Source organism: Armigeres subalbatus, chromosome 2 (genome assembly GCF_024139115.2).
Source record: "Armigeres subalbatus isolate Guangzhou_Male chromosome 2, GZ_Asu_2, whole genome shotgun sequence".
In the NCBI taxonomy this organism is placed as follows: Eukaryota; Metazoa; Arthropoda; class Insecta; order Diptera; family Culicidae; genus Armigeres; species Armigeres subalbatus.
In genome coordinates this window covers 450,126,031-450,152,897 of record NC_085140.1, presented here as the reverse complement: position 1 = coordinate 450,152,897, position 26,867 = coordinate 450,126,031, and the positions used below count along the sequence as shown (strand labels likewise).

General features: G+C 38.1%; 3 protein-coding genes across 5 annotated transcripts in view; 2 read left to right on the top strand and 1 right to left on the bottom strand.

Moving 5' to 3' along the window:
• The window catches only part of LOC134213731 (klarsicht protein), a 780,975-nt gene that overhangs the window by 386,089 nt on the left and 368,019 nt on the right, over window positions 1–26,867 (bottom strand). The window lies entirely within an intron of this gene.
• Window positions 21,358–22,636, top strand: LOC134216822 (odorant receptor 63a-like). Its single transcript, XM_062695617.1, has 3 exons — window positions 21,358–22,218; window positions 22,274–22,372; window positions 22,430–22,636. Exons 1-3 carry the CDS (start codon window positions 21,358–21,360, stop codon window positions 22,634–22,636), a joined length of 1,167 nt encoding a protein of 388 aa, XP_062551601.1.
• Window positions 23,333–24,613, top strand: LOC134216803 (odorant receptor 4-like). The gene is made up of 3 exons (XM_062695602.1): window positions 23,333–24,187; window positions 24,250–24,348; window positions 24,407–24,613. Exons 1-3 carry the CDS (start codon window positions 23,333–23,335, stop codon window positions 24,611–24,613), a joined length of 1,161 nt encoding a protein of 386 aa, XP_062551586.1.

The following is a 26,867-nucleotide window of genomic DNA, read 5'->3' as shown; positions in this document are numbered from 1 at the left end:
TAATATATTTATCCTAGTTGAATCATTTCAAAAAGAATCCTTTTTTGCACGAAAATATCCGAAACTTGTTTCAGTAGCTAAAATTACCAATTTTAAAAAAAGAAGAACATTAATAAAACTATATTTCTTATAACTCGTCATTAGGGTGGCTCAAAAAATATTAATCTTCTCGCGGTTTTCAGCATAACATTCTGCATTAAATTCTTCAAGATCTGAAAGAGTATCATAGTTCTTCATCGTAAGTTGTGCTGTTCAACTGCAATTCATTGTTTTTGGATATAAACTTTCAACGAGTTTAGCACCGCCCAAACGTTGACCGATTTGGCTGAAATTTTGTCCAGAGCATCAAGGCATCAAATAGAACCGAATAAGAGAGCGGCCCATCAAAAAAAAATAAAAAAAGTTTTTCCCATACTAATTTGAGCCACCCTACTCGTCATTTTTTAAATAAGAAAATTAATCTTCTGCAGTAATTGAAGTTGCCACAAGGAATGCGTCGCACTCTTGGCGAATCATGTCAAGATGTTGATGGATGGTCGGATGTAAAAACTATGTAACAAAGATGGTCGAACCACCGTTTCAGCTGATCAGTCGGTGAGAAACTGGCCTGTAGCATCACTCCCAAGCAATTTCGTTCCACTCAGTTAACACGTCGTGAGCTATCGTAGAGGAAGGGCCATTTGGCCGAAGTTCATTCTACCGAAAGCCATTTGGCTGAAGGTCACTAGGTAGAAAACTGTATGGTCAAAGCTGAACAAACCATAAGGCTGAAACACATTTAACCGAATAGGCTTCATGTTCAAAAAAGTCGAATGACCGAACATTTATTTTGACTAAACATGTCATTAGGCCAAATACTTCGTTTAGCAGCAAAAGATGGAAAATGCCGTTTAGGCGAACGTGTCATGCGACCGAACACATTGTTTCTCGGACCGGGTATCAACCAACCGGCTTTAACCAGAGAAGGATCGTTTTACCGAAAGTCATTCGGCCGAAAGCCATTTGGCCGATAGGTCAAAAATCATGATGCCGAATTCTATCTGATCTAATTAATTACTATCTATCTAATTACCTAGTCGAAAGTGTCATTTGGCCGAAAGAGACATATCGTTCCACCGAACTGGTCATTTGGCCGAAAAAGTCGTTTGGTCATTTAGACCATTTGACCGAAAATGCCGTTTGACAGAAAAACCCATCTGGTCGAAAAATCAATTGCCAGGTGACGAAAACGTAAATTGAGCAAATCGGTCATACGATCATTAATGTTGTGTACCGAACGAATCATATGGCTGAAAATGTCGTTTGGCCGAACAATAGTACATAAATGCGAAAATGGTGAAGTGATTGAAGATAATTGTAAAGTGAGATGTAGGAGATGAAAAGTGAGACATGAGAAATAAGAAGTGCAGAAATGAGAAGCAGAACGCCTCATTTTTCACAGTGAAAAACTAGACGCAAAAATTGAAGAGTTAGAATTCTTATTTCTCACTTTTAATTTTTTTCCACTTCTTAATATATTAATGGATCATTTAATACTTTTCACATTCACTATTGTTTTGCCAAACGAAAACATTAACAAAACGACCCGTTCGGTCTAATGACATTTTGTGCCAAATGATCATGTCGATCAATTTCCAAATTAAGAAGTTATATGCAATACATATTCTTTGGGCAAATTAAAAGACATCGACAGAGATACAAAGCACTTCAGGGAATTGGAATAAAAACTACATATGCATTGGAATAGTCCAAGCGCAATGAACACACATAAATTAAACTAAATATTGTTGAAAACGTTTGTAGAGATTTGGATCAATATAAAAATATAAAAAAACGGAATCATCTGGACCGAATCTATCTGGTCGATCAAACAAAATGATCGGCCTAATCTTAAACGATACCTTCTGCTAAACGGACAGTGTCTAAACGACATATTCGGCCAAATGATCGGTTAGGCGAAACGACATGTTCGGCCGAATGACCTGTTTGGTTAAACGATATTTTCGGCTAAATGATCCATTCGGCTGAATGATTTGTCCTGTCAAACGTCTCTTTCGGAATGGCTTCATCAGCCAAACGTTTTTTTTGGTTAACTAGTTCTCTGACCATTTCAGCCAATCAGCGGTTCATCCGGTCTACGGAATTTGGCATGACGACCTAACAGTGATAATAATTTTTAAAATAAAATTGAAGATCTTTTGAATTCAAACAATTTCTGGAAAAAAATAATCTGGAAAGACAACTTTGGGCACCCAGATCACAGCCTGTTTTCGAACAAATCTTTCGATTTCTTCACAGCCGAGTCTTGATAATATAAAAAACCGTCTCTATTGCATTTTTTATTAAAGGCCACTGAGAACCAGCCGAAAAATCCCATTTCACATTTTATCAGCATCTTGCTATTTCCAAAATTCCTAAATGCATAAGTTCCTGAATTCAAAATATCTTTAATTTTTAAATTCCCAAACTAAAAATTTTCTTAATTTCTTAATACCTAAATTTCAAAAATCTCAAATTTCAAAATTTTCAAAGTCTTTTTGGGAATTCGGGAATTAATTGATTTGTTTAAAATTCTAAATGAGCGAATTCCTAAATTCATAAATTTCAATAGTCAATAGTTCAAAAAATCATTAAACTCCTAAATCCTGAAAATTATAAATTTTTAAATCCCCAAAATCATAAATAGCCAAATTCATAAATTCTTTAATTCTCGAATTCCAAAAGTTCTTCATTTCTAAATTCCCAATTTCTCAAATCTCTGTGATTCTAAATTTACAAAATTTTACATAAACAATTTATTAATTCATCGATTTTTGAATTCCCAGATCCCCAAAGTCATTAATTCCAAAATCCTTGAATTCACAAATTCCCATTCATAAGTTCTTCATTTCCTAAAAGCTCGAAGCCTTTAACTCCTGAATTAGAACATCATTTAATTCCTAAATTTTCTAATAGGGGAAGTGTACCGGTTTTGGCCAACTTAGTGCCTAATTTGGCCAACCCTGGAAAATACATATTTTTCCAAAATAATCGATCAGTTGAAAGCAGCGTTGAACCGTGAGGGATACATCTTTCGATGGAACTAATGAAACCCTCGCGAATTGCTTTATTTTTGGAGTTATTCACAAAATTGGCCAAATTAGGAACATGGCCAAAACCGGTACAGTTCCCCTATCTAAATTCTTGAACTCCTAATTTTTAATTCTAAAATTCTCAAGCTCCTAATTTTTTTAATTCTTAAGTTCCCCACCTCCCAAATTGCTAAAATCCTAAATACATGAATTCTTAAATTCCCAAATTCCTAAACTCATAGATTGGTTAATTCACAAAATCTCAAAGTTATTAATTCCAAAATTCCTAAATTACCAAATTGCTAAATTGTTAAATTCATATATAAAAAAGTCCTAAATTCCTTAATTTCGAAATGTTTTAATTTGTTTTAAGGCCGATACAAATATTTAACAACAATTATTTCTCCCCCACCCCACCGCTTGGATTTTTTTCATTTTTTCGCCCAAGAATAAAAATTTTAGCGAGCAAATTTTTTTTTATTATAAATGCGTTTCATTATAAAACGTAAAAACTTTAAAGTTTAAAAAATCAAAAATCGAAAAAAAAATTAAATTAAAAAATTTAACAAATAAAACATTGAATAAACTTGAAAATTTTAAAATTAAACTCAAAATTTAAAAGATAATTTTACATTTTTAAAAATTCAAAATTTCAAAATAAAAAAATTAATGGTTTTGACATTTTAAGAATAAAAAATTTGAGTTCTTCAATTCCAAAATTTCTAAATATTTAACTTCCTGACTCCTATATTTCCAACCTACAAAATTTCTAAAATTATAGATTCTCAAATTCCTAAATTTCAAAATTTATTAATTTCTAATTTTCAAAAACTCTTCCATTCCTAAATTGCTGAATTTTCCGCATACTTCAGCTTGAGCTTGAGCTTGATTGACTGCTCGTAGTTGCTACTCCATTATGACCAGATCAGCTGTTCTTGCACAGGGAACCAACAGATGTTTGCTTGGGACTAGCACACATCTTCAATGTACAAGTACTGGTGATCTCATTTGTTAGGTCATACTGGCGCCTGCCACGTCAGAATGCAAGTCAATGTAGGGAAGGGGGAGGAAATGATTATGCAATCACTCGCCCACTGCAAGCCGAATATACCTCTGCCCTTGCCATGAGTTCATGCGGAATTTGTTGGAATTTCTGGGTTAGGTTGGAGAGGCAGAGGTCCGTCTTGGTTAACGAGCTGCCAGTGTGATAGATAGGAGAAGGTAACTGATGGAATTTCTAATTGGATGTAGGAAACGAGCTCTATAGTTCATTTCCAATTCTAGCAGATTACTGTTAGAATACTCAAGTTGAAGGTATAGGAATAGTAATGGAAACGGTACGGAAGTCCATTTCCAGTTCTAGCGATTGCTAGAACATGAGAAATAAAGAGAAAGATACAAAGTAGGAGAATGGAACGGACCTGGAATTGAATCCACGACCTCCTGCGTATAAGGCAGAAGCAGTAGCCATATGACTACCATGCCCGCTTCTTGCTGAATTTTCCGCATACTTCAATTGCAAAAGACCTTAAATCTTAAATTCTTGTATTACTGAATTACCAAGTTCCTTAATTTTCTAAAATGATACATTCCTAAATTCCCCAATTCCCAAAATGCTAAATTCTTGAACTGGTAAATTCTCAAATTCCCAAAATCAATAATTCCAAAATATCTAATCTCCTAGATTCTCAAAAATTCTTGAATTCCTAAATTCTAAATTTCATCATTCCCAAATTACCAATTTCTCATGTTTGTAAGATTCTAAAATTTATAAATTCTCTAATTATCGAATAGCTAAATTCTTAAGTTGTCATTAATTCCATAATTCCTAAGTTTACAAATTCCATAATCCATAAATTCTTAAATTCCTAAAATCTTTAAGTCCATAATTTAGAAATTCCTCAATTTTTCAATTCTTAAATTTCTGTATTCACAAATTCCCAAATTCATAAAATTCTTCATTCCTACCAAATTCCAAAATACCTGAGTTTCTAAATTTTCAAATTCCTTAATTAATAATTTCCTAAATTCCTTAATTCTTTAATTCCCAACTGCCCAAATTTATAAAGTTCCAACTTCCCGAATTCATGAGTTCTATAATTCTCAAAACCCTAGACTCATAAACTCACAAATTGCCTTTTTTCCATCTTTATTTCCTAAAATATAAAAAACTTCTAAAAAGTTCAAGAATTAAAATAATTTCAAAATTTTAAAATAAAATAAAATAGAAAATTTAAAACTTTAAAAAATTGATAATTCAAGCTCTATCTGGTAAAAGGGCGAATGTCGCAAGAGAGGATTCTCTTCGTCGACTTCCCCTCTTTTAAATAAAAGTGACAAGCAGTGGATTTCTTCGCGGTTTATCACCTCAGAATGCAGGTTTTCATTGTTTTCTTTCATTCTGAGGGAAAACCGCAACGAAATCATCTGCTTGTCACTTGAATTTAAAAGAGGGGAAGTCGATTCTCTTGCGACATTCGCCCTCTTCTCTCTTGCGACATTCGCCCTTATTCCAGATAGAGCTTGAATTATCAAATTTTAATTTTCAAAATTTTATATTCTTCAATTCCCCAATTTCTAAATATTTAGCTTCCTGGCTTTCTAAACTCCTATATTTCCAACTTATAAAATACCAACTATAAAATTTCTTTTGTCTTAAATTCAAAAATTCTCAGATTTTGAATTCTCAAAGATCTTAAATCTCAAATTCCTAAATTACTACATAACCAAATTCCTTAATTTTTTAAATTGACAAATTTCTAAATTCCCTAATTTCCAAATTGCTTCATTCTTGAATGTTGAATTCTCAAACTCTTGAAGTCATTATTTAAAAAAAATAATTTCGTAAGTTCTCAAATCCCTAAAATTATATATTCTTAAATTCCTAAATTCTAATTATCCTAAATATCTTCATCCTTAAATTTTCAATTTCTAAATTCCCAAATTCCTATTCCTATATCCTAAAATTCTTCATTCCAACTAAATTTAAAAAAAAACTGAATTCATAAATTCCCAAATTCCTCAATTCCTAAGTAACTAAATCCCTCAATTCTTGAATAGCTAACTTTCCGAATTTATAAGATCTATAATTCCCATATTCTAATAAGCTAATTCCCAAAACGCACAAATTGCGAAATCTGTTTTCCTTCTTTATCTCCTAAACTATAAAAATCTAAACGTTCTTTATTTATAAATACCTAAATTCCTGACTTGTAAAACTCCGAAAAATATATTAAGCTCTTTTAGTGGAATGTATTAAACCGTCTAAGACGAATTAAGTACTGTCCATTTAATTCCACTAGTTAATTTTCGTAATCTTTGCAGATACGTATTTCGACCACAACTGTGTGGTCGTCTTCAGTGTCTTGTACTAAGTCGAGTCAAGTACAAGACACTGAAGACGACCACACAGTTGTGGTCGAAATACGTATCTGCAAAGATTACGAAAATTAACTAGTGGAATTAAATGGACAGTACTTAATTCGTCTTAGACGGTTTTGTAAAACTCCTCAATTTTAAAATTCCTAAATGTCTAAAAACCTAAATTTCAAAATTGCAAATTGCTAAAATCATGGATTGATAAATTTACAAATTGTCAAAGTCATTGATTCATAGATTCACAAATTCCTAAGTTTCCAAAATCCTAAATCAAAAATTCCTAAATTGCTAACTTCTTGAATCTCAAACATCCAGATTTCTTAATTTCTGAATTCCTAAATTCCCAAATTGATGAATGCTTAAATTCTTTAATTTACAAATTGAAAATTTCATTGATTCATTTATTTTATAAATTCATTAGGGGGGTGCCCACACATCATCTATTCATCGACTTCAAAGCCGCATATGATACAATCGATCGGGACCAGCTATGCACGAAAACGGATTTCCGGATAAACTGACACGGTTGATCAAAGCGACGATGGATCGGGTGATGTGCGTTGTTCGAGTTTCAGGGGCATTCTCGAGTCCCTTTGAAACCCGCAGAGGGTTACGGCAAGGTGATGGTCTTTCGGGTCTGCTATTCAACATCGCTTTGGAAGGGGTAATACGAAGAGCAGGGATTAACACGAGTGGTACAATTTTCAATAAGTCTGTCCAGCTATTTGGCTTCGCCGACGACATAGATATTATGGCACGTAACTTTGAGAAGATGGAGGAAGCCTACATCAGACTAAAGAGGGAAGCCAAGCGGATCGGACTAGTCATCCACACGTCGAAGACGAAGTACATGATAGAAAAAGGTTCAAGAGAAGACAATGTGAGCCACCCACCGCGAGTTGGCATTGGTGGTGACGAAATCGAGGTGGTAGAAGAATATGTGTACTTGGGCTCACTGGTGACTGCCGAAAATGATACCAGCAGAGAAATTCGGAGACGCATAGTGGCTGGAAATCGTACATACTTTGGACTCCGCAAGACGCTTCGATCGAATAGAGTTCGCCGCCGTACCAAACTGACAATCTACAAAACGCTCATTAGACCGGTAGTCCTCTACGGACACGAGACCTGGACGATGCTCGCGCACTCGGAGTTTTCGAAAGGAAAGTGCTGCGTACCATCTATGGTGGGGTGCAGATGGCGGACGGTACGTGGAGGAGGCGAATGAACCACGAGTTGCATCAGCTGTTGGGAGAACCATCCATCGTTCACACCGCGAAAATTGGACGACTGCGGTGGGCCGGGCACGTAGCCAGAATGTCGGACAATAACCCGGTGAAATGGTTCTCGACAACGATCCGACGGGCACAAGAAGGCGAGGTGCGCAGCGGGCAAGGTGGATCGATTGCGGACCCTCCGTAGACTGCGTGGTTGGCGACGTGTAGCCATGGACCGAGCCGAATGGAGAAGACTCTTATACACCGCACAGGCCACTTCGGCCTTAGTCTGAATAAATAATAAATAATCATTAGGGGGGTCCCGTAGCGTAGTTGATTACACGTTCGCCTTATAAGCGAATGGTCATGGGTTCGATTCCCAGCCCCTCCACCAAACTCTCGTCAGTCGCCGGATCCGCAGCCCATATGGTGGCGTTTTGGGGTAGGCGCCTTACCGTCAAGGCTGCCTGATGACGACTGACAACTTGTTCTTCTCGGAAGCATTCCTCTAATGTTACCCGGATAAATGGCAACCGAACAATGCAACGATCATGGAAAAACGGACACAATGGACTCACGACAAGATCAACTGGCAACGACAACAATAACGAATAATGGATATCTAAAAAAAAATTCTCTGTGGATTCTGTACAGCAGAATACCATAGTAGATCACGGCACAGTACCGGTTTAAAAAACACAGAGTGCCTACCAAATAAACATATTCTAATTCTATTCTAATTCCCAAGTTCATAAAATTATGAGCTCAATTGCCAAAAAAATGGTTGAACTTATAAATTTCTAAATTCCTTAACTCGTGAAATCCTAAATTCCTTATCTTAAAAATTCCTGAAATCCTAAGCTCCTAATCTTCCAAATTACTAAATACTCAAAATGCTAAATTCCTAAATTATTGATTATAGTTCGACTGTGACATTTGTTTCTATCTTCTAGTCTTTTCAGTTTGAAAATTATTCAAACGGGTTCATATTTGCATTGCCCGACGTTTCGGCCCGTTTCTTGGGTCTTTTTCAAGGGAAAAGCTGTCTGCCGTTTTCGTACGTTTAATATCTATGAACACATATGCTACGGTTGGAGCTTCTAGTACTTGAACACATAATTGGCTTGTCATTAACATAAATTTTAAATTCACATCAATACACTATGCACTTAATGACTGGACAAACGTTATGTGTTCAAGTACTAGAAGCTCCAACCGTAGCATATGTGTTCATAGATGTTAAGTGTACGAAAAACGGCAGACATCTTTTCCTATCAAAAAGAGCCAATAAATGGGTCGAAACATTGGGCAACGCAAATATGAGCCCGTTTGAATAATTTTCATTCCTAAATTATTTAATTAATGAATTACCAAAGTCCAATAAGAGTAATGGATTTTATTTTTAGTTTTTAAAAGTATGTTGTTAGTTTTGCTAATTGTCTTTTAGCTTCCGTATAGAGTGATTTGTAGTTGATTGCTTCAATCAAGCGCGATCTTTTTGCAAAATATATTTGGTTGGGGGAAAGCCGGCCGAAGATAAAAATTTACGAAACTTCACATGTCCAAGAAGTTGCAACAAATTATCAATTTTCCGATTTAATAGTCACAATCAAAATACAAATAATCGAAAAGACCAATTATAGAGTAATAATTGTTCGTAACCATGTTTATAAAGTGCACACTTGAAACAAATAGCGCTTTCCCTTTCGAATGACTCCCCTCTCCATTTCTGGGGCACCAACTTGTCATACGTTTGTACCACTGAGTCTTATTTTGTCGATATCTTGGTTTGAATAAATAACCCACAGGATATCGTCACCATAAACAAGCACCAATTAAGCACTCAACAACGCGATCCACATCAAAGGCTAGTACAAGGGTACAAGCTTTGAGCATCCATTTGCATCTGAAATTTTTAACAATAACCGAATCAAACGAATTGATGAGAAACTACTTAGTTCGTTGTTGTAGTAAACAATTGGAAAACTTTGTGTACCAATTATCAAGAAAGCTGCTACAATTCCCAACAAGCAAATCAATTAGTAGTTAGGTAAGCATTTACCAACAGATCCATAACATGTTTCAAATGGTTTAAAACCCGATTTATCGCATCGAAGCCCCATCAGTGCGAAAATGTTCTCCAAAAAGACCAATCCGGCGGTGCTCCAGGTTGGCCTCGCAATGCTAACCTTGATCGGTTTGCAGGGCACCAGTAAGCTGCGAATTTGTCGCTACTTTTTTGGCGTCAGCTGGCTGCTGGGAAATATCATCTTACCGAAGGCCATTCTCGGTTCCGGTCAGGAGGGGTTCGACTCCGTGGCCAGAAGCTTGGCCGAGATGATCTTCTTTACCGATGTGTGCATAGCCGTTGGGATTTTTGTGACCCGGCGGAAACCGTTCCAGCAGATGGTGCAAATTTTGCGGGAGATTTTGGAACGGTACGAGTCGAAGGAGTGCCTCGACGAGATCCATCGGTTCAACCGGCGGATGAATTATTTCGCGCAAGGGTACGTGGCGTATATCGGATTTTTGCTGGTGTTGTTTCTCATCGTGCCGATTCTGTGGACCCTCTGTTTGGCGATTTTCGTTTCGGAGAGTAAACGGAGTGACTACATTCTGGTTGTCGAAGTACAGTTTCATTATTTGGACATCCGGCGGAACATCCTTCACTATCTCATCTATTTCGCGTTTTGTGCGCCAGCCGTGCTCTGTTCGGCCTATCAAAGTTGCATCAAGGCAACGGTTTTCCTAACTTCGCTACAGTATGGGGCCAAGCTGTTCGAGTTGATTCACCTCAGAATAAGGCACCTTGATACGATAGAAGCGGGTGAGAAACGCCGGGACGAGCTTCGGAAGATCATAGAACTGCATAAGATGACGCTGAAGTACACGGAGTTGCTGGAGGAGACGATCACGTTCATTCTGATCAATCAAATGTTGAACTGCATGGCGATTTGGTGTCTAATGATGGTGTATCTATCATCGGTGAGTTGGAATGTTTAGTGTAATTCAAAAGATTATCTTAAAAAATTAATCGTCATTTAAGAACTACGGACCGAATGCCATCAACGTCGTTGTTTTGTTTGTCGTATTGATGGTCGAAATGATAGTTTACTGCTTCAACGGTACGCGGCTGAGTGAAAACGTAAGGACAACATTGAAACGAACGAACTTTAGTCTCAACACGGCAAATTTTAATTTGTAGGCCCTTGATGTAAGCAACGCTATCTACAACTATCAGTGGTACCAAGAACCAGTAGGTATGCAACGTGACTTCCGGTTTATGATTCAACGAGCGCAAAAGCCAACAGGAATTACGGCGGCCAAATTTTATTTCGTGAACATCGAACGATTGGGAATAGTGATGCAAGCGTCATATTCATACTATCTGCTTCTAAAGAACCAGTTTTGAACGAGATCAGCATGCGCAATTATGTTTGTCTTGGCACTTTGAACCAAACATGGTTGGGCTTACTAAATGTATACAAAGTGATGCCTTCTAAACTAAACTTACCATTCGGAACATTGATACATAATTAGCTTCTCGCTGCAAAATATGCATCATTATTGCACTTTTTATTGGCGTAACAAAAAATATTAACATTGCCGGTAAAGGAAACAAAGAAAAATCTTTTGAGCTTCACTATGAACCCTCGTTTCGTATATGAACTACGTATTGGAAATAATCAATGAGATACATAACTTTTCACCGAACCAATGTTGAGGGCGCATCTTGGGGGCCGGATCCAATGACCTTGATTCATAATTCATGAAGCATTCATGAAGGAGAATTCAAGTCAATATTGTTTAATGTTGGTATGTAATTATCCGGGAAAGCTGGATTCATTTCTTTGACGTATATCCTATAATCAACAGCAATTGTTTAAAAACACACAATCCCGAACCATGCACAACCATCCCAAAACGACGGTTTTTTCTCACGGGTTTGAAGAATCCATAGTTAGTTATCAATGAGTCCAGACAAAAACAGTAACAGTAACAACAGCACTCAGCTGATTTATTTCGGTTCACTGACCCTAATTGGAGAAGATTTTTGGCATCTGTTGGATATTGAGAAATGTAATTTTTCGTGATGAAATAGAACCATTTGGATGAAATTTTTAAAATTACAGATCAAAAGAATGTCTTTAACGCATCTAGCAATTCACGCATCAACGAATGGGCACCAGGATATAGTTGGTGAGAAACGTCGAAGAAGGCTACGGCAGTCAGTGCAAAAAACTATGAGTTGACGAGGCAATCTTCATCACCATTCACCATCCTGGTTCCTGCATGGAAATTTAGAGAAGATAATGGTGTATCTCTCATCAGTGAGTTGTATAGATTTGACGCTTGACATGTACGATGAATTAAAGCAAAAAAATAGGACCAGATACCGTCAACGGATTCTCCTGATCATCGTAATGGTGGTTGGAAACGTGGCCCACTTGTTTTTTTTTTGTTTGTAGACATGCGTCGCAGTGCAAATGTGAAGAAAACATTAAAACGAATGAACCGTGATCTGAAATACTTAAAAAATATTACTTTCTTTATTTATGATCGGGATAACCTTGGAAAATTTCTTCTTTTAAACACCAAACCAGCTGCTAGTGGTGTTAATGTAAACTAAATAAATTTATTTTATAAGTGAAAAAAACAATGCTTGTCATTCATAGCACGCAGCATCATGAGACTTATTTGCATTGATCGATTTCTCTGCATCGAATTTATTTTCCATAAATAACTCAACTAGATCCAACGCTACACTCGTGATTGTTGCTTCGCGAGATATAATTTGAGATCACACATATGTCACATAAAATAAGGATTGATATTCCTCAACAAGTTATTGAGATCTTTAATATCAAATTGTGTGCATAGTATTAATCTTTGCAGATCCGAACACGGCCCATCATGCACAAACGGTTTTTATTTTATTTTTGAAAGACTTACACAATACAAGATTGATGAATTGAAAGAAAAAATTTTACCTGTTTCAACGAAGGAAGTCTTAGAGGAATTTGAGGTGAAGCATTTCATGGAGAAGTTATCGAAGGATTCTACAAGGAATGTCAAGGAACATTTTCTGAAGGAATTTCTGGGGGAATCTTTGAAATATAGTTTCTGAGAGATTTGCCGAAGGAACTCTTAGTGAAACTATCGAATAGATTTATGTCCAATTATCAAGGGAATGGGAAGAAAAATCGAATGAATTCCGGGGAGAATATGCGAAGGAATTCTGCAGGAATTAAAGAGGGAATATTTAAAGAGTCCTGGGACAAATGCCGAAAGAAATTTAGAGGAAATTTAGAAAACAAAAGCATTTGCAGTTTTTGGTTACATTGATAAATAAAATAGAATTTAAATAAAATAAAATGATAACGAATTTGAAATTCTATCGTAGTAGGCATTTGAAACGCCAGCATACTAAGAAGCTAATGAGAAGAAATTTGAAATTGAATCTCAGTAGGCTGACAGGGAATTCTAGATTGTTAGAAGGAAACAAAGAAAATAAATGAAGATCATTCAGTGTTCGTTTCTTGAGGCGTGAACACGCCATTTGATTGCAAGGAACCCGCCTTGCAGTGGTATATGCGGGCCGCCGGTCGCCTGTTGAATTGGCAGCACCTGGTTCTAGAGCTCAGGAGGACATTCATGCATCCCGATCTAGATACCACGATAAAAATGAAGGTTTATCAGCGTCACCAGTTGCGGAACGAGACGTTTCTCCAGTACTACCACAGTATGGAGGAACTGTTCGGAACTATGAGTGTTCCCATTCCGGAACATGAAAAGGTCCAAATTCTGATGTAGAATGTCCGGATCGACTTTAAAAAACAGCTGGATTCCCTTCCTATCGCCGACCTCCAGACATTGGTGTCTGCCGGTCAGAAGATAGACGCTGTCAACTTCTCCGTGTACAATAAGGTCTTTGGACCGGAGAAGTCGGTGAATGCGGTATAACTAAACCGAAAAAGGAGAAACAAGCGAGCAAGCAACGCTCGTCCCAGCCGGCGTCCCAATCCGGCCACTCCTTCTCGCAATCGAACCAGTAACAAAAGGGCTCTCAGGGCGGAGCCGCTGGTCCCCGCGGGTCAATTCGGTCACACGCGACACTCGAAGACATGATCGAGTCTCATCAGCCTCTCTCCAGTCGCCACTGCTTCAATTGCGGCAAGTTTGGGCATCGGATGGACCAATGCCGACTTCCGAAAGGAGTACTGTGCGAGAACTGTGGGTTCCGAGCCAAAACTTCTAGGCGTAAAACCTCCTGCTTGTTTCGAGCCGGCTTCGGATGATCTGTATCAGGTATCTCCGGCTTCGTTCACCATTTCGTATCCATTCCCCACAGGAATGAATTCCGGGGGAATTTTCAAATGAACTCTGGGGGAAACTTTCGAAAGAATACCGGAAGAAGCATGCAAAAAAATCTACGGGGAATTTCAGAAAAAAAATTGGCAGGAATATCCCAAGGAATTCAGGAAAGACTTTTTGGCGGAATTCGGAGAAGAATGTCCAGAGATTCCAGGGGAATTTTCGAGTAAATTCCGGGTGGGTTTTCCGGATGAGTTTCGTGGGGGAAATAAGAAAAATGTGAGAAGCAATTCCGGAAGAAATCTTATGAGAATTTTCGAAAGAGTTTTTGAGTGTATATAACTTCAGTGAGAATTTCCGAATGAATATCCATGGAAATCACCGAAGGCATTCTGGGGAGAATATCCCAAGGCACTCCAGGGAAATTTTCCAAGGAATTTTGGAGAAAATTCTCGAAGGAATGCCGGGAAAAATATCCGGAGGAAATTTCCGAAAAAAAGACCCGGGAGGGGGGGATTGAAAATTGCTTGCGGAGTTTCCGAAGTAATTCAGGGGATAATTTCCAGATGAGTTCTAGTGGGAATTTCGGAAGGATTTCCGGTGGAGAATTGCCGTAAGAATTCCGCGGGAATTTCTAAAGGAGTTCCGGAGGTATTTCCGGAGAAATTTCGAGAAGAATTTTTGGGGAGAATTCCTATAATAATTCCAAGGAGACTTTCTGGATAAGTATCGGTAGGAATTTACGAAGGAATTTTAAGAGAATTCCGAAAGAACTCCGGACGAAATTTCCGAAGGAAGAGGAAGGAGGATTTTTTTTAAAACAGTTTTTTTTCAAAAAATAAAGAATTTCTCAGAGCAGTTAATGGTAGAATTTGGATAAAAAGGATAAAAAGGAGTTCCCGGAGAATTTCATAAGAAATTTAAAAAAATCTAAGTTATTTTCAAGGGTAATGTACAATTTACGGAAATATTATCCACGGAGAATTTGTGTGGATTTTAGAGGAGAGTTCCTGAATTATTTTTAGAAGAATTCCTAAATTTCCAAAAAAAAGTGGCCGATTTTCTCAAGAATTTCCTTGGAATTCCAAACGATGGCCAGAAGAAAATTTTTAGAGGGACTTCTAAAGAAATTTCAAGATGAATTTCTTGAGGATTTCTTGGAGGAAGTCCTGGAGGCCAAATGTTTTTTTATGCACATAGATTGAAACAACAATCCATCAAATATCAATAAGAAAAACCCCAAAAAATATCAATAAAAAAAAAAGAGATATCGAAATAATTGATGGATTTAAATGGAGAGTACTAAACTCGTCTTAGACGGTTGAATAAGAAAAAAATTATTCGTCATTCAATTTTCAATTTTCTGGCTTTTCACCTAAATTTAAATTTAAATGTTTTTCGTGTTTGTGAAAAGTTAAATCTTGGAAGAAAACTGCAACATATAATGATATAACAAAAGGCCAGCGTATAAATATTTTGGGCCCTCTGCCTACTGTCAGATATCTACTACCGAATCCGGACATTGAGAAAGCTGCTGCCATCCCAATTCAGCACGAATCTGATGAATCAAGGTGGAATGTGTTCAAGATTGAATTGTGTAGTCATCAAAACTGCTGCCTTTAAATCAAGCGATGGCGCACCTTCTTCAGCAATATTTCCAGCAGGGTTGCTGATGCAATCGATTTGGTTGATCAGCCATTTGTTTCTAAGGATGTATAAAATCATCGGAAGTCGGTTTGCATTTGGTGAGATCAACCCAATATTATTTTAAATTCTCTGTTGCTATCTTTTTGAACTGTGCCTTTTAACTGTCATATCCTTGGTCTAATATTTGATTCTCATTGATCCTTATTCTCCAAAAAAATTTGCTGAATGGCTACGGTAGTATGAAACGTAGCATACTTTTGTAGTACTAGTCTTCATAACATTTTGTGTTGGGTTCACTCATGCTGTACTGATTACCGGGCTAACTATCTTAAAAAATTAATGATTTTTTTTTTCTTGAGAATTTTTCGTTAAGAATTCCGGAGAAATTTCTTGAAAAAAAAAGTTATTTTCCAATTAAATAGTTGAAGAGATTTTCAAAAGCATACCTGAAAAATTCCCGGAGAAATTATTTAACGAATCTCCGGAAGAAATGCCGGAGGGAATATTCGGAATATCATATCTCCAATTTGAGTATCTCGTGCGTACTTGGGTACATGTTCGCCTTATAAGTGAGGGATCATGGGTTCGATTTCCAGCCCCTCATCCAATCCCTTGTCAGTAGCCGGAGGCGTGCAGCCCAAACGGTGGCATTTTGCAGAACGCGTCAGAACAATTTTTAAAATGAGCTAAAAAGGCGTCATCACAGCTGAGTATTTGTTTTTTTATATTTTGCGTGAAAGCTCCAGAAATAATTTTTCATGCTTACAACGACGATTATTAACTGTGTGGTGTAATATTTTTGAAAAAAAAATCGAAGATGCTTACAACCGCTTAAAAAAATTGTAGTCAAAATTGACTACCTCATAAAAAGATACATATTTTTTTCTTTTTTTTTTGACGATATCAATTTGTTTTTCAATAGAAGTTAGCTAAGGTCATAAGCCTTTCCATGATATGTATATGACTATATAAATATTGAATTCAACGAAGTTATAGCAAAAATAATAAAATAACTGTGCCCTTAACCGAGCCACTTCCCTTAATAAAAACCGCGTTGATCACAAAAACTCGCAAGCCTCGTTGGATAAACGTACAAATAGTGCTGAAAAAATCACGTTTTTGCAACTAGTTGCATAAACAACTATTTTCGATTTTTTAATCTAAACTTAAAATCTTCTTTTTTTTTATTTTAAAATCCTTAAATTTTAACGTTAAAATATTTAATTTTTTTTTATTATCCTGAAAATGCATATTTTTGGAAACTATCGTAGTTACATTCAAAAACTTGCTTGGGGGCGCATATCGACCTTTTTCTCGATATTTGGTCTTATGTGGCCCTAAATGACCGGAACGAAATTATGACAGCGACTCTCCGTGGATGCGTGAGCACGCTGCGGAGATCTGACCAGAAGAGGCAGAGTCATGGCTTGCTGCTCGCCGATTGACACGCTGAAGGAATTTTACTCAAACCCCACAGGTCTCTCGTAGTTTCGACGCTTCTCACACTTGTGAGATTGGAGCTCTGGGCGATGACAGAGAAGTAAGTTATAATTTGCGAAAACAATAGATTTTGCTTTATTATTAACCAAACGGTTTCAATTTTGTCCGGAAAAAATCGCATACCAAAGAAGAATTCCGGGAGGAATTTTCCAAGTAGTTTCGAGGGAAATTTCTGAAAGCATATTGGAGGTGGGAAGAAAGCTCCAATTTACGAAGGAATGTCGGGGGGGATATCAGAAGAAATGCTGGGAGAATATCCCAAGGAATTCTAGAGGGATTCCAGGTGGACTTTCTGAAGGAATTAGATGCGGAATTTTCGAAGAATTTCTGGATTTCTGTAGAAAATACGAAGATGCGAGGAGGATTTTCGAAGCAATATCGGAGGGAATTTCCAAGGAATTTTTTTGCAGGAATTTTCAAAAAAATTCCAGTAGGAATTTCAAAAGAGAATGGAGTTATCAGAGGTATTCCGAAGGAAAATTACGGATGGGTTCCGGAGGAAATTTCCGAAGGAAATTCGGGGAGAATTTCCAAATGAATCACTGGAAGAATCGGTTGGTAGAATATCCGAAGGAATTCTTGTGAGAATTTCCTAAGACAATCCAAGGGGAGTTTCGGAAGGAATTGCGAGAGGAATTTTCAAAGGAATTCTAAGTGGAATTTCCTATTATGCCGAATAGGAAATCCGGATGAAATGCGGGGGTAATTTTCAAAGGAATTCCGATGAGGCATCTCCAAATTAATTCAAAGGAATCCCAGGGAGATTATTTAAGATTTTTCGTGGAGAATATCCGAAGGAATTCCAGAGGAAATATCCAACGCAAGTAAAGGGAATATGTGAAGTAAATTCGAATTAATCCCTGGAGAGTTTCTTAAGAAATTCCGGAAAGAATATACTAAGGAATTGCGGGGGAATAAATTCGAAGGAATTGAAGGGAATTTTCTAAGTAATTCCGAAATTTCCGATGAAACTCCGGAATAAATTTCCAATGGAATTCCGTGAAAATTTCCCAAAGATTTTCTTGGAGGAAATTCCGAATGCATTCTGAGGGGATTTCCGAAAGAGTTCCGGATGAATTCACTAAAACAAATCTGTGGGGAGATTCCAAAAAGAATCCGAATGAGAATTTTCGAAGGAACTGTGGAAGCATTTTTTGTGTCTGTAAAAATTAATCACTTAAAAACTCAAAGGTGCAGCCCCATCGTGTTGTACGCGAGCTATACAAAATGGATGGAATTTGCCATAATAATTTGGGTCTCTCTATTAACATTGAGCAAACCGCTCGGAGGTCAACTGAATCAAGAAGGCGAATAGTTGCTTCCAGTTGGATGGACTTTGAGTCTCTAACCATGGAATTAACATGACTCATCGGCCGCATCGCAGTGAAGCCACTCGACTGGCTTTCAGTGGAGGATATCATAATCCTAGAAGACACCATCCTCAAAAATGTCCGAAATTAAGGAGAAATAAGCAGAATCAGAAGTGGCATGACACCAAACGCAAATATATTTATTTGCAACGTTTGATTTTCGCCCGCAATGGAATCGTACGTGGTAAAGTGAGGAGAATTTCAAGAATGAATTACACATAGGACTTAAACTATTCCAAAATCCAAAAAGAGGTATTGGCGTCTTTATCGAATTGGCTGTCATCGGCGGAACGCGAAATTCTCTGGCAAGATTATTTGGTTTTGTTTCTGTTAGTCATTGGAATTGAAATCAATTTTTTTCCGTTTATACAAAAGAAGGTCAATTCGAGATAAATTTTCTTCAAAGTGAAAAACTTAATCGTTTTGCGACGGCAAAAAGCTACTCTTCGGTAGCAGAATCACAAGCGCTCGATGGAAGGGATGATGCAATAAAAGTGTTTGAATGGATGGAATCACTCACATCAACAAAGCTACCACGCCAAACGCCGATGCCACCAAAACAAACCATTTTTGCAATCAACCCTGAGAAGAACCAATTATTTTCCCAATGCGCCTTTCCAATAACAAAATGTATCCAAATGCTTTTCGGAATCTTGCGTTGAAATTGTCCGACAGTCACAGTCACAGATGATTTTTCAATAAGCCTCCACAATTTGAAATAAATTTTCAGCATTGCCACTGGTGCTACCCACGCCTTCGTGCTGCTGTGTCCGCTCCGCTGCATAAAATCTTGTTCAACCGTTCTTTGCGGAATCCCGATCAAAATGGCTAGCGCGCCGGAAAGCAACTGTCTTGTATTCAATAAATTAGGCCCGTTTGCGATCTGATATGGGTGTAAATATAATGTGCACTCATAACGATTAATGAAGGGGCGGGGCCAATGGAATTACTTCGTTAGATATAAGAAAACTGCTTTCCGGCGCGCTAGCCATTTTGATCGGGATTCCGCAGACAATGGACCGTTTGGAGAATGACAAATTCTAAGAATCCTGTGAAATTTTCTCCCAAGATTCTGAATTTGGTTATGAGCTGTTGGTTATCTAAGATGTGTATTTTTGCGAAGAATAACAAAAGAAATTTGACTCAAGACGAAGTTTCTTCATATTAAAAAACATTATCTCTTGGCATCTGTCTGTCCGAGCGACGTTTGCCGATGGATGGTTGCTGTAGATAGTTTCCACTGAGATGGCGTCTTCATCGATTTTATACAAAAGCCACCATTTTATACAAAAGAAGGTTGATCCGACTATCCGACTATTTGATAGTGCATCGGAGGAAGATGATGCAATAAAATTGAATGGATGGAATCACTAACAGCAACCAAGCTATCACGCCAAACCCTATGCCATAGAAACAGTCCATTTTTGCAATCAACCCTTTCTGTTCAGAAAATGCTGATTCTGAGAAGAACCAATTTTCTTTTCCCAATACACCTTTCCAACAACTAACTGACACCAAAATTTGTAATAAATTTTCAGCAACGACACTGGCGGCGCGGGTTCGCAACAACAGTGCTATTTTTATAGTCAACCCTTTCTTCATATAAAATGCTGGTTCGTTGAGGTTGAATGATCTGCAGCAACACACCGAGGACCCCCACCAATGCAATGGATTTCCGTTGAAAATGTTACCAGCGCCTCTGTGATGCTGTGTCCGCTCCGCTGCGATTGCTGTGATGCTTCTGCTCAGCGTGAAATTTTGTTCAAACTGAGGATTAGATCCAAACCCGCAAGTGATTGATTTTTGATGTCTGTGCTAGTTATGCATGTGCGTGATTGGTTGGATCGGGCTGATTTAGTTGCAGCAACCCATATGCGACCCGATTCTGTCGCATAGGAGCTACAAAAACTAATCTACAACATGTGTGCTACTCGGGTATTTCTAAACTTTTTAACAATTATCAATAATAAATAGTTAAAAATCAGTATTTTCATATAAAAGAAGCGTTGACTCATCCTTGATCGAATAGAAAAAAAAATTGAAAAGCTATGGAGAAATGGCTGAGATATTATAGTTTAAAGTCTATCATATTTGCGTGACGGTCCCCGATTTTCGCAATCGTAAAGTGTACCCCAATATAGAAAAGACAGACGTAGTCCTACGTCAAAAAGATCGGAGCAATTCCTAAGGATAATGTATAATTTACTGAATAATATTTGAAGGATTTAATACATTTTTAATTATATGATTTAATTGGTACATGTGAATTTATCTTAAGTTAGGAGGATTCTTTATTTATTCGACTGTTATAAATTATATGAAAGTTAAAAAGCATCAGATTTTATGTGAATTATCACAGAAATTAGATTCCATCCCACATTTATCTTGAGAACATCGTTAATCCAAGCTTATACAATGTGTAGTGAAAGTGAATAGACAGAATTGTTAGATGTGCGGTAATTTGAAAACATTTAGTGGATGAGCCATTCAAATTGATAAACCAATGAAAAAAAATCAATGGAAGAAAACATGATGGAAATTATTGACCTTGATTTCAAATTCAAGGAGCAAAACAAGGCCTACCTCAAGTCAAGACATTATCAATTCAGGATTGACCGTCGACAAATAGAAAGGAGGCTTTTCGAAACATTATGCAATGAGATGTGTAATTAATTGGGAAACCTGGATTGATCGCCGTCACGCACATCCAACAATTATCAGCAACCATTCAAAACATTTGTCTTCCCAGTTTTTTTTTTCAATGTCACATTCCCGACCACACCCAACCATCCAGTTGAATGATGTCCTCGTATCACGCATTTAAAAGCACCTCGAACTTCGAAATTCACCCAATTCAGTATGACGAATCTCCTAGCGAAGACAACGGAACCGGGAGTGCTGCAGTTCGGTCTCAGCATGTTGAACTTCATCGGTTTGCATGGGGCCAGCCGGGCGAAAATGTGTCGCTACCTTTTCGGCGTCAGTTGGATATCGGCCAACGTGATTCTGCCGAAAGCCATCCTCGGATCGGGCAAGGAGGAATTCGATTCGGTGGCGCGGAGCGTAGCGGAGATGATTTTCTTCTGCGATGCGTGCATTGCGATTGCCATCTTCGTAAACCGGCGGACGTCTTTCGAGCAGATGCGTTTGCTCCTGGAGGCGATCTTCGAGCGGTACAAATCAGCGGAGTGCCTCGAGGAGATCCGGCGGTACAAACGACGGATGGACTATTTCGCGAAAGGATACGTGGCTTATATCGTTTTCTTGCTGGTGCCTTTTCTGATCGCGCCGATCCTTTGGACGTTGTGTCTAGCGGTCTTCTTTGCGGAAGAGAATAGAAACGATTACATTTTGGTGGTCGAAGTGCAATTCTATTACTTGGATATCCGTCGCAACATATTCCACTATCTGATCTATTTCTGCTGTTGTTTTCCAGCAGTGCTATGCTCAGCGTACCAGAGTAGTATCAAGGCAACGGTTTTCTTGACGTCGCTACAATATGGAACGAAATTATTCGATTTGATTCACTTGAGAATCAAAAGTCTGAATTCTTTGGAAGCTGGTGAAGAACGTCGAGAAGAACTACGACAGATCATCGAGTTACACAAGATGACACTGAAGTACACGCAGCTGTTGGAGGAAACGATTACCCTTATTCTGATCAACCAAATGCTGAACTGTGTGGCAATTTGGTGTTTGATGATGGTGTATTTATCAACGGTTCGTTGTCTAGATATGACATTTTGACGTTTTCTAATATTTAGTTCAATTTTAGAACTATGGACCGAATGCGGTCAACGTCGCAGTCTTGTTTATCGTATTGATGGGCGAAATGGTCTTCTACTGTGTCAACGGAACACGTCTGAGTGAAAATGTAAGGACAACATAAAATCGAATGAATCTTGGTGTGCTGAGGAAATCGTCTTTTCAGGCTCAGAATGTCAGCAATGCCATCTACAACTATCAGTGGTATTATGAATCGGTCGGTATGCAACGGGACTTTCGATTCATGATACAACGAGCGCAACAGCCAACAGGCGTCACCGCGGCCAAATTCTACTTTGTCAATATTGAGCGACTGGGAATAGTTATGCAGGCGTCATACTCCTACTATCTGCTTCTGAAGAGTCAATTTTAGAAGGACAAAATAAACCATTGCATCATCATAGGAAATATTAATTTGTCGATCGATTTTCAGAGTCAAAACTAGCCACTAACCACAAGCTACTCATCAGAATCATCAACATCTATACACACGTTAATAAGTCTACAATCTATGTAGATGTAGACAATCGAAATGGGTGTACCCGAAAATGGTGACTTTCATTCAAACTAGAGGATGGCTTCTTACTCTCAAATAACCTTCCAGTAGAATTTTGAACTGCGTACACAACATTTTTCTCCGTAAGAAACGCAAAGCACGTGCAACAACTGATGACCGTCAACCTTCATTCAAAATACAAAAGATAGTATAATATTCAAATAACAGTCCTTCGAAAACAAACAATAATTTAAATCCAGCAATTGTGAACGGGTTTTAAACTGTACACAATTGATAATTATTGATAAAAGCTGCAATCATTTTTCCAAAGTATATCCTACAATTAAGAACAGCCATTTTAACCCTCAATCTACCCAAGTCTCAAAAGCAAGACAGCTCTTCCAAATGCTCAACAATCTACCAAATACTGAGGGACATCATAGGGTTAAAGCCGATTTCCCCCCATTTCTCCGACACCACAAATCTCGGCACAGACATCCTCTAATGACTCCATGTAACACGAAATTTATAAAACCCCACGTCAGTGCCAACAGCCGATCAGTAGGTACGAAGATGTCCTCTGACCAGGCTACAGAGCCAGAAGTGTTGCACGTCGGTCTCGGAATGCTGACCTTCATCGGTTTGCACGGATCCAACGGGAGCCGCATCTGGCGGTACTTTTTCGCCGTCGGTTGGCTACTGGGAAATATCATTCTGCCGAAGGCAATTCTCGGTTCCGGCCAGGAAGGATTCGATTCCGTGGCCAGAAGCCTTGCGGAAATGATCTTCTTCTCGGACGCTTGCCTGGCGGTTTCGATTTTTGTGACCCGCCGGAAACCGTTCGAGCAGATGGTTCGTGTTTTGCAGGAGATCTTTGCACGGTACGAAGCCGGGGAGTGTCTGGACGAAGTACGTGGGTTCAACCTTCGGATGAAGAAATTCGCGACGGGATACGTTACGTATATCAAATTTTTGGTGGTGTTATTTCTTGGGGTTCCGATCGTTTGGACACTCTGTGTAGAAATTTTCCTGTCAGAAGATGAACGGCATGAGTATATGTTGGTGGTCGAAGTGGAATACTTTTATTTGGATATTCGGCGAAACCTCATTCACTATCTCATCTATTTCGCATTCTGTGCGCCGGCCGTGATAGTTTCAGCATATCAAAGCTGCATCAAAGCAACAGTTTTCCTAACGTCGCTACAGTATGGAGGTAAGCTGTTCGAATTGATTAAAATCAGAATCCAGGGTCTTGAAGCCGTGGAACCCGGTGCGAAACGTCGGGACGAACTTCGGAAAATCGTCCAACTGCACGAGATGTCACTGAGGTACACGCAGCTACTGGAAGAAACAATGTCATTCATATTGATCAGTCAAATGATGAACTGTATGGCAATATGGTGTTTGATGATGGTATATCTCTCGACGGTAAGTTGTCCATGGTATGAAAAATAATCGGGTGAAGTAATATAAAACCATTCTAATTCAAGAACTATGGACCAAATGCCGGAAACGTTGTTGTCTTGTTTATCGTATTGATAGGGGAAATGTTCGTCTATTGTTCTAACGGAACTCGTCTGAGTGAAAATGTAAGACGTCGATGGTTCCTAGAAAAAAATCGATAGTGAAGTCTGTTCTCAATTCTAGGCACTAGAAGTAAGCAATGCCATCTACAACCACAAATGGTACAACGAGCCAGTAGGTATGCAACGTGACATGCGATTTATGATACAACGAGCGCAGAAGCCGACAGGGGTCACCGCGGCGAAGTTCTACTTCGTGAACAACGAACGGCTGGGGATAATAATACAAGCGTCCTACTCCTACTATTTGCTTCTGAAAAGTCTGTTCTAAAAACTACATAAACACTTTAGTATTGTAGAAGAAATATGCAATTTACAATATATCTCGACTAAAACAGAAGGAAAAATCAACTGAAAAAATCCAATATAGCTAGTCACTTAGAATGTAAATATATTATTATTTATTATTATTAAGCTAATTAAGCTGAACTGGTAAAACTAACAATTAGCAATGTTGCTTGGTTGACATTAGCAACTTGGTTGAGTTATTGATTGGGATTAATCTCAACTAATAGCACTAAGTTACGAAAACCATCAAATTACAAACATTTTACCCTAAGTAGAGTAATGTGATATGATAATAGAACTAAATCCGATTTTCATCCGCGAGACACTTTCAACGGTAAACATCAATATAGACAATGCTATTTATGTTTTTTCTGCACAAAGTAAGCACACTCAGTGACAGTCGAATGAATGAGTTGGTGGAGTAGTCGTCTGACTACGTTATTCTATGTTTTGAATAATCATGCGATGTTTGTCAAAATTCGGATCGAAGTTGCTTCATAAAGATGAATATTTTAAGCTCTGGCTGGCCACAACTATAAACAACTAACCTTGCTGAATACATTGTTCTCATCAAATTGGGATAATTACCTGAAAAAAAAGAGAAACAAATTAGTTGAGGATGGATAATAATTTTCCTTAATCACTAATCACAATCTTAGTTTTAAACCAATTTATCATAAGATATTTGTAAGTCAGTAATCGATCAGAATACAACTCGTTGATCTTGCGCCAAAAAGCATTTATGGTTAAATAGTTCCGTTCCCCCTTTTTGATGCAAGGTTGTCGTAGCATGTTGTCTTCGAAAATATGTAAACAAAACAGTTGATGCTGTTTACCAAGCATAGACGACGCGGTTAGAGTGTCTTTATTTTGAGTTCGAGCAAAATTCCCTACTTTCGTTTGTACATTTTTGGTCCTTCGAACCGGATTGAACAGTGCCCAAAATGGAATACCGCGTTTTCTGCCAATATTCATCGTGATTCGTGAGTTATCGTCGTAAATTCGTCACCGAGTTGCGGTTATCGTTGAAAATGTCGAGTAAAGAAAACTTCGCCATCTGTCCTCAGCAGAGAAAGCATCACCGTCGCGAAACATACTCATACTGTAGTCGGAACAAGCCGTCGAAAATAGCCTTCATTAAAACACCTCATCCATCGTCGCCGCGCACAACTGAACTGCTATGGATGCTTCACCCCCGGAAATAATTATAACACTGTTTTTCATACACAATGGTCATGTTCGAGGATCAATTTTCAATCGATGATTGTTATTTGTACGTGTGTTTAATGAAAAGGCACGTTTTGGCTGGAAATAATTATAAAGTCAGCACTTCTATACGGGGATCTATACAAGTGGAGAGGCTTTACAATTATTGCCTACTAAAACGTGCCTTTTCAGTAAACAAATAGCAATCACTTTAAAATCAATCGATTTAGAATTCAGCTCGAGCTGAGGACGTTCAACAGGATGCTGATGACCATGCTGAAAGGTTTTTTTTAAGCTTTATTAATGCTGGAAGGTCAGCTTTTCGATGAACTTTCGGATTCTGAAATTCAGAAATTACAATCATACCTACTTTGGGTAGTCATTGAAATAATCTACATTAGATCTACCGCCTTATGTACGCGACGCGACGCCAGATCCACTGTCTATGTGTCATAAATTCGGTCGCATCGATACATTGGCTTATGCTTTAATTACATGTTGTCAAAGGTATGGCGTTAAGCACAATACAAAAACCCACATAGACCAACCTGACGATACATCATTGCAAATACTAACGACGGCTGAAGTTTCAATTGCCGGTCATGAATTCCATGAGCATGAGCATGATTGACCGCCCACGGTTATTGCCAGTTATTGCCGTTATTGCCAGGCCAGCTGTAATTACACAAAGAATCAATAGATGAAGTTTGGGACTAACATCATCTTCAATGTGTAAGAACTGGTGACCCAAAAATAAGCAATAACAGCGCCGGCCGTGTCCGAATGCAGATAAATTAAGGAATATGTAGGAAATTGTTGACGTGATACTCGCTTTGATAGAAGTCATCTGCACTTCCACGAGAAATCACTGGGATGTTGGATATATGGGATAAGGAGTATGGCAGTGTTCGTTTTTGGTAAACGGTCTGCAAGTGTATAGTGTGTAGTTTGATTTAAAACAAAAACAATCGAAAACGCTAAATATTTTAATTATCGGATGCGAACTAAATTTTCGCTTTCTGTTTACCTTA

Bases quoted from the DNA above. Each gene is read 5' to 3' on its own strand.
- LOC134216803 (XM_062695602.1), top strand. From the start codon at position 23,333: ATGTCCTCTGACCAGGCTACAGAGCCAGAAGTGTTGCACGTCGGTCTC. The intron at 24,188-24,249 runs GTAAGTTGTCCA...TTCTAATTCAAG, and splicing joins TGATGGTATATCTCTCGACG to AACTATGGACCAAATGCCGG. The intron at 24,349-24,406 runs GTAAGACGTCGA...TCTCAATTCTAG, and splicing joins GAACTCGTCTGAGTGAAAAT to GCACTAGAAGTAAGCAATGC.
- LOC134216822 (XM_062695617.1), top strand. From the start codon at position 21,358: ATGACGAATCTCCTAGCGAAGACAACGGAACCGGGAGTGCTGCAGTTC. The intron at 22,219-22,273 runs GTTCGTTGTCTA...GTTCAATTTTAG, and splicing joins TGATGGTGTATTTATCAACG to AACTATGGACCGAATGCGGT. The intron at 22,373-22,429 runs GTAAGGACAACA...TCGTCTTTTCAG, and splicing joins GAACACGTCTGAGTGAAAAT to GCTCAGAATGTCAGCAATGC.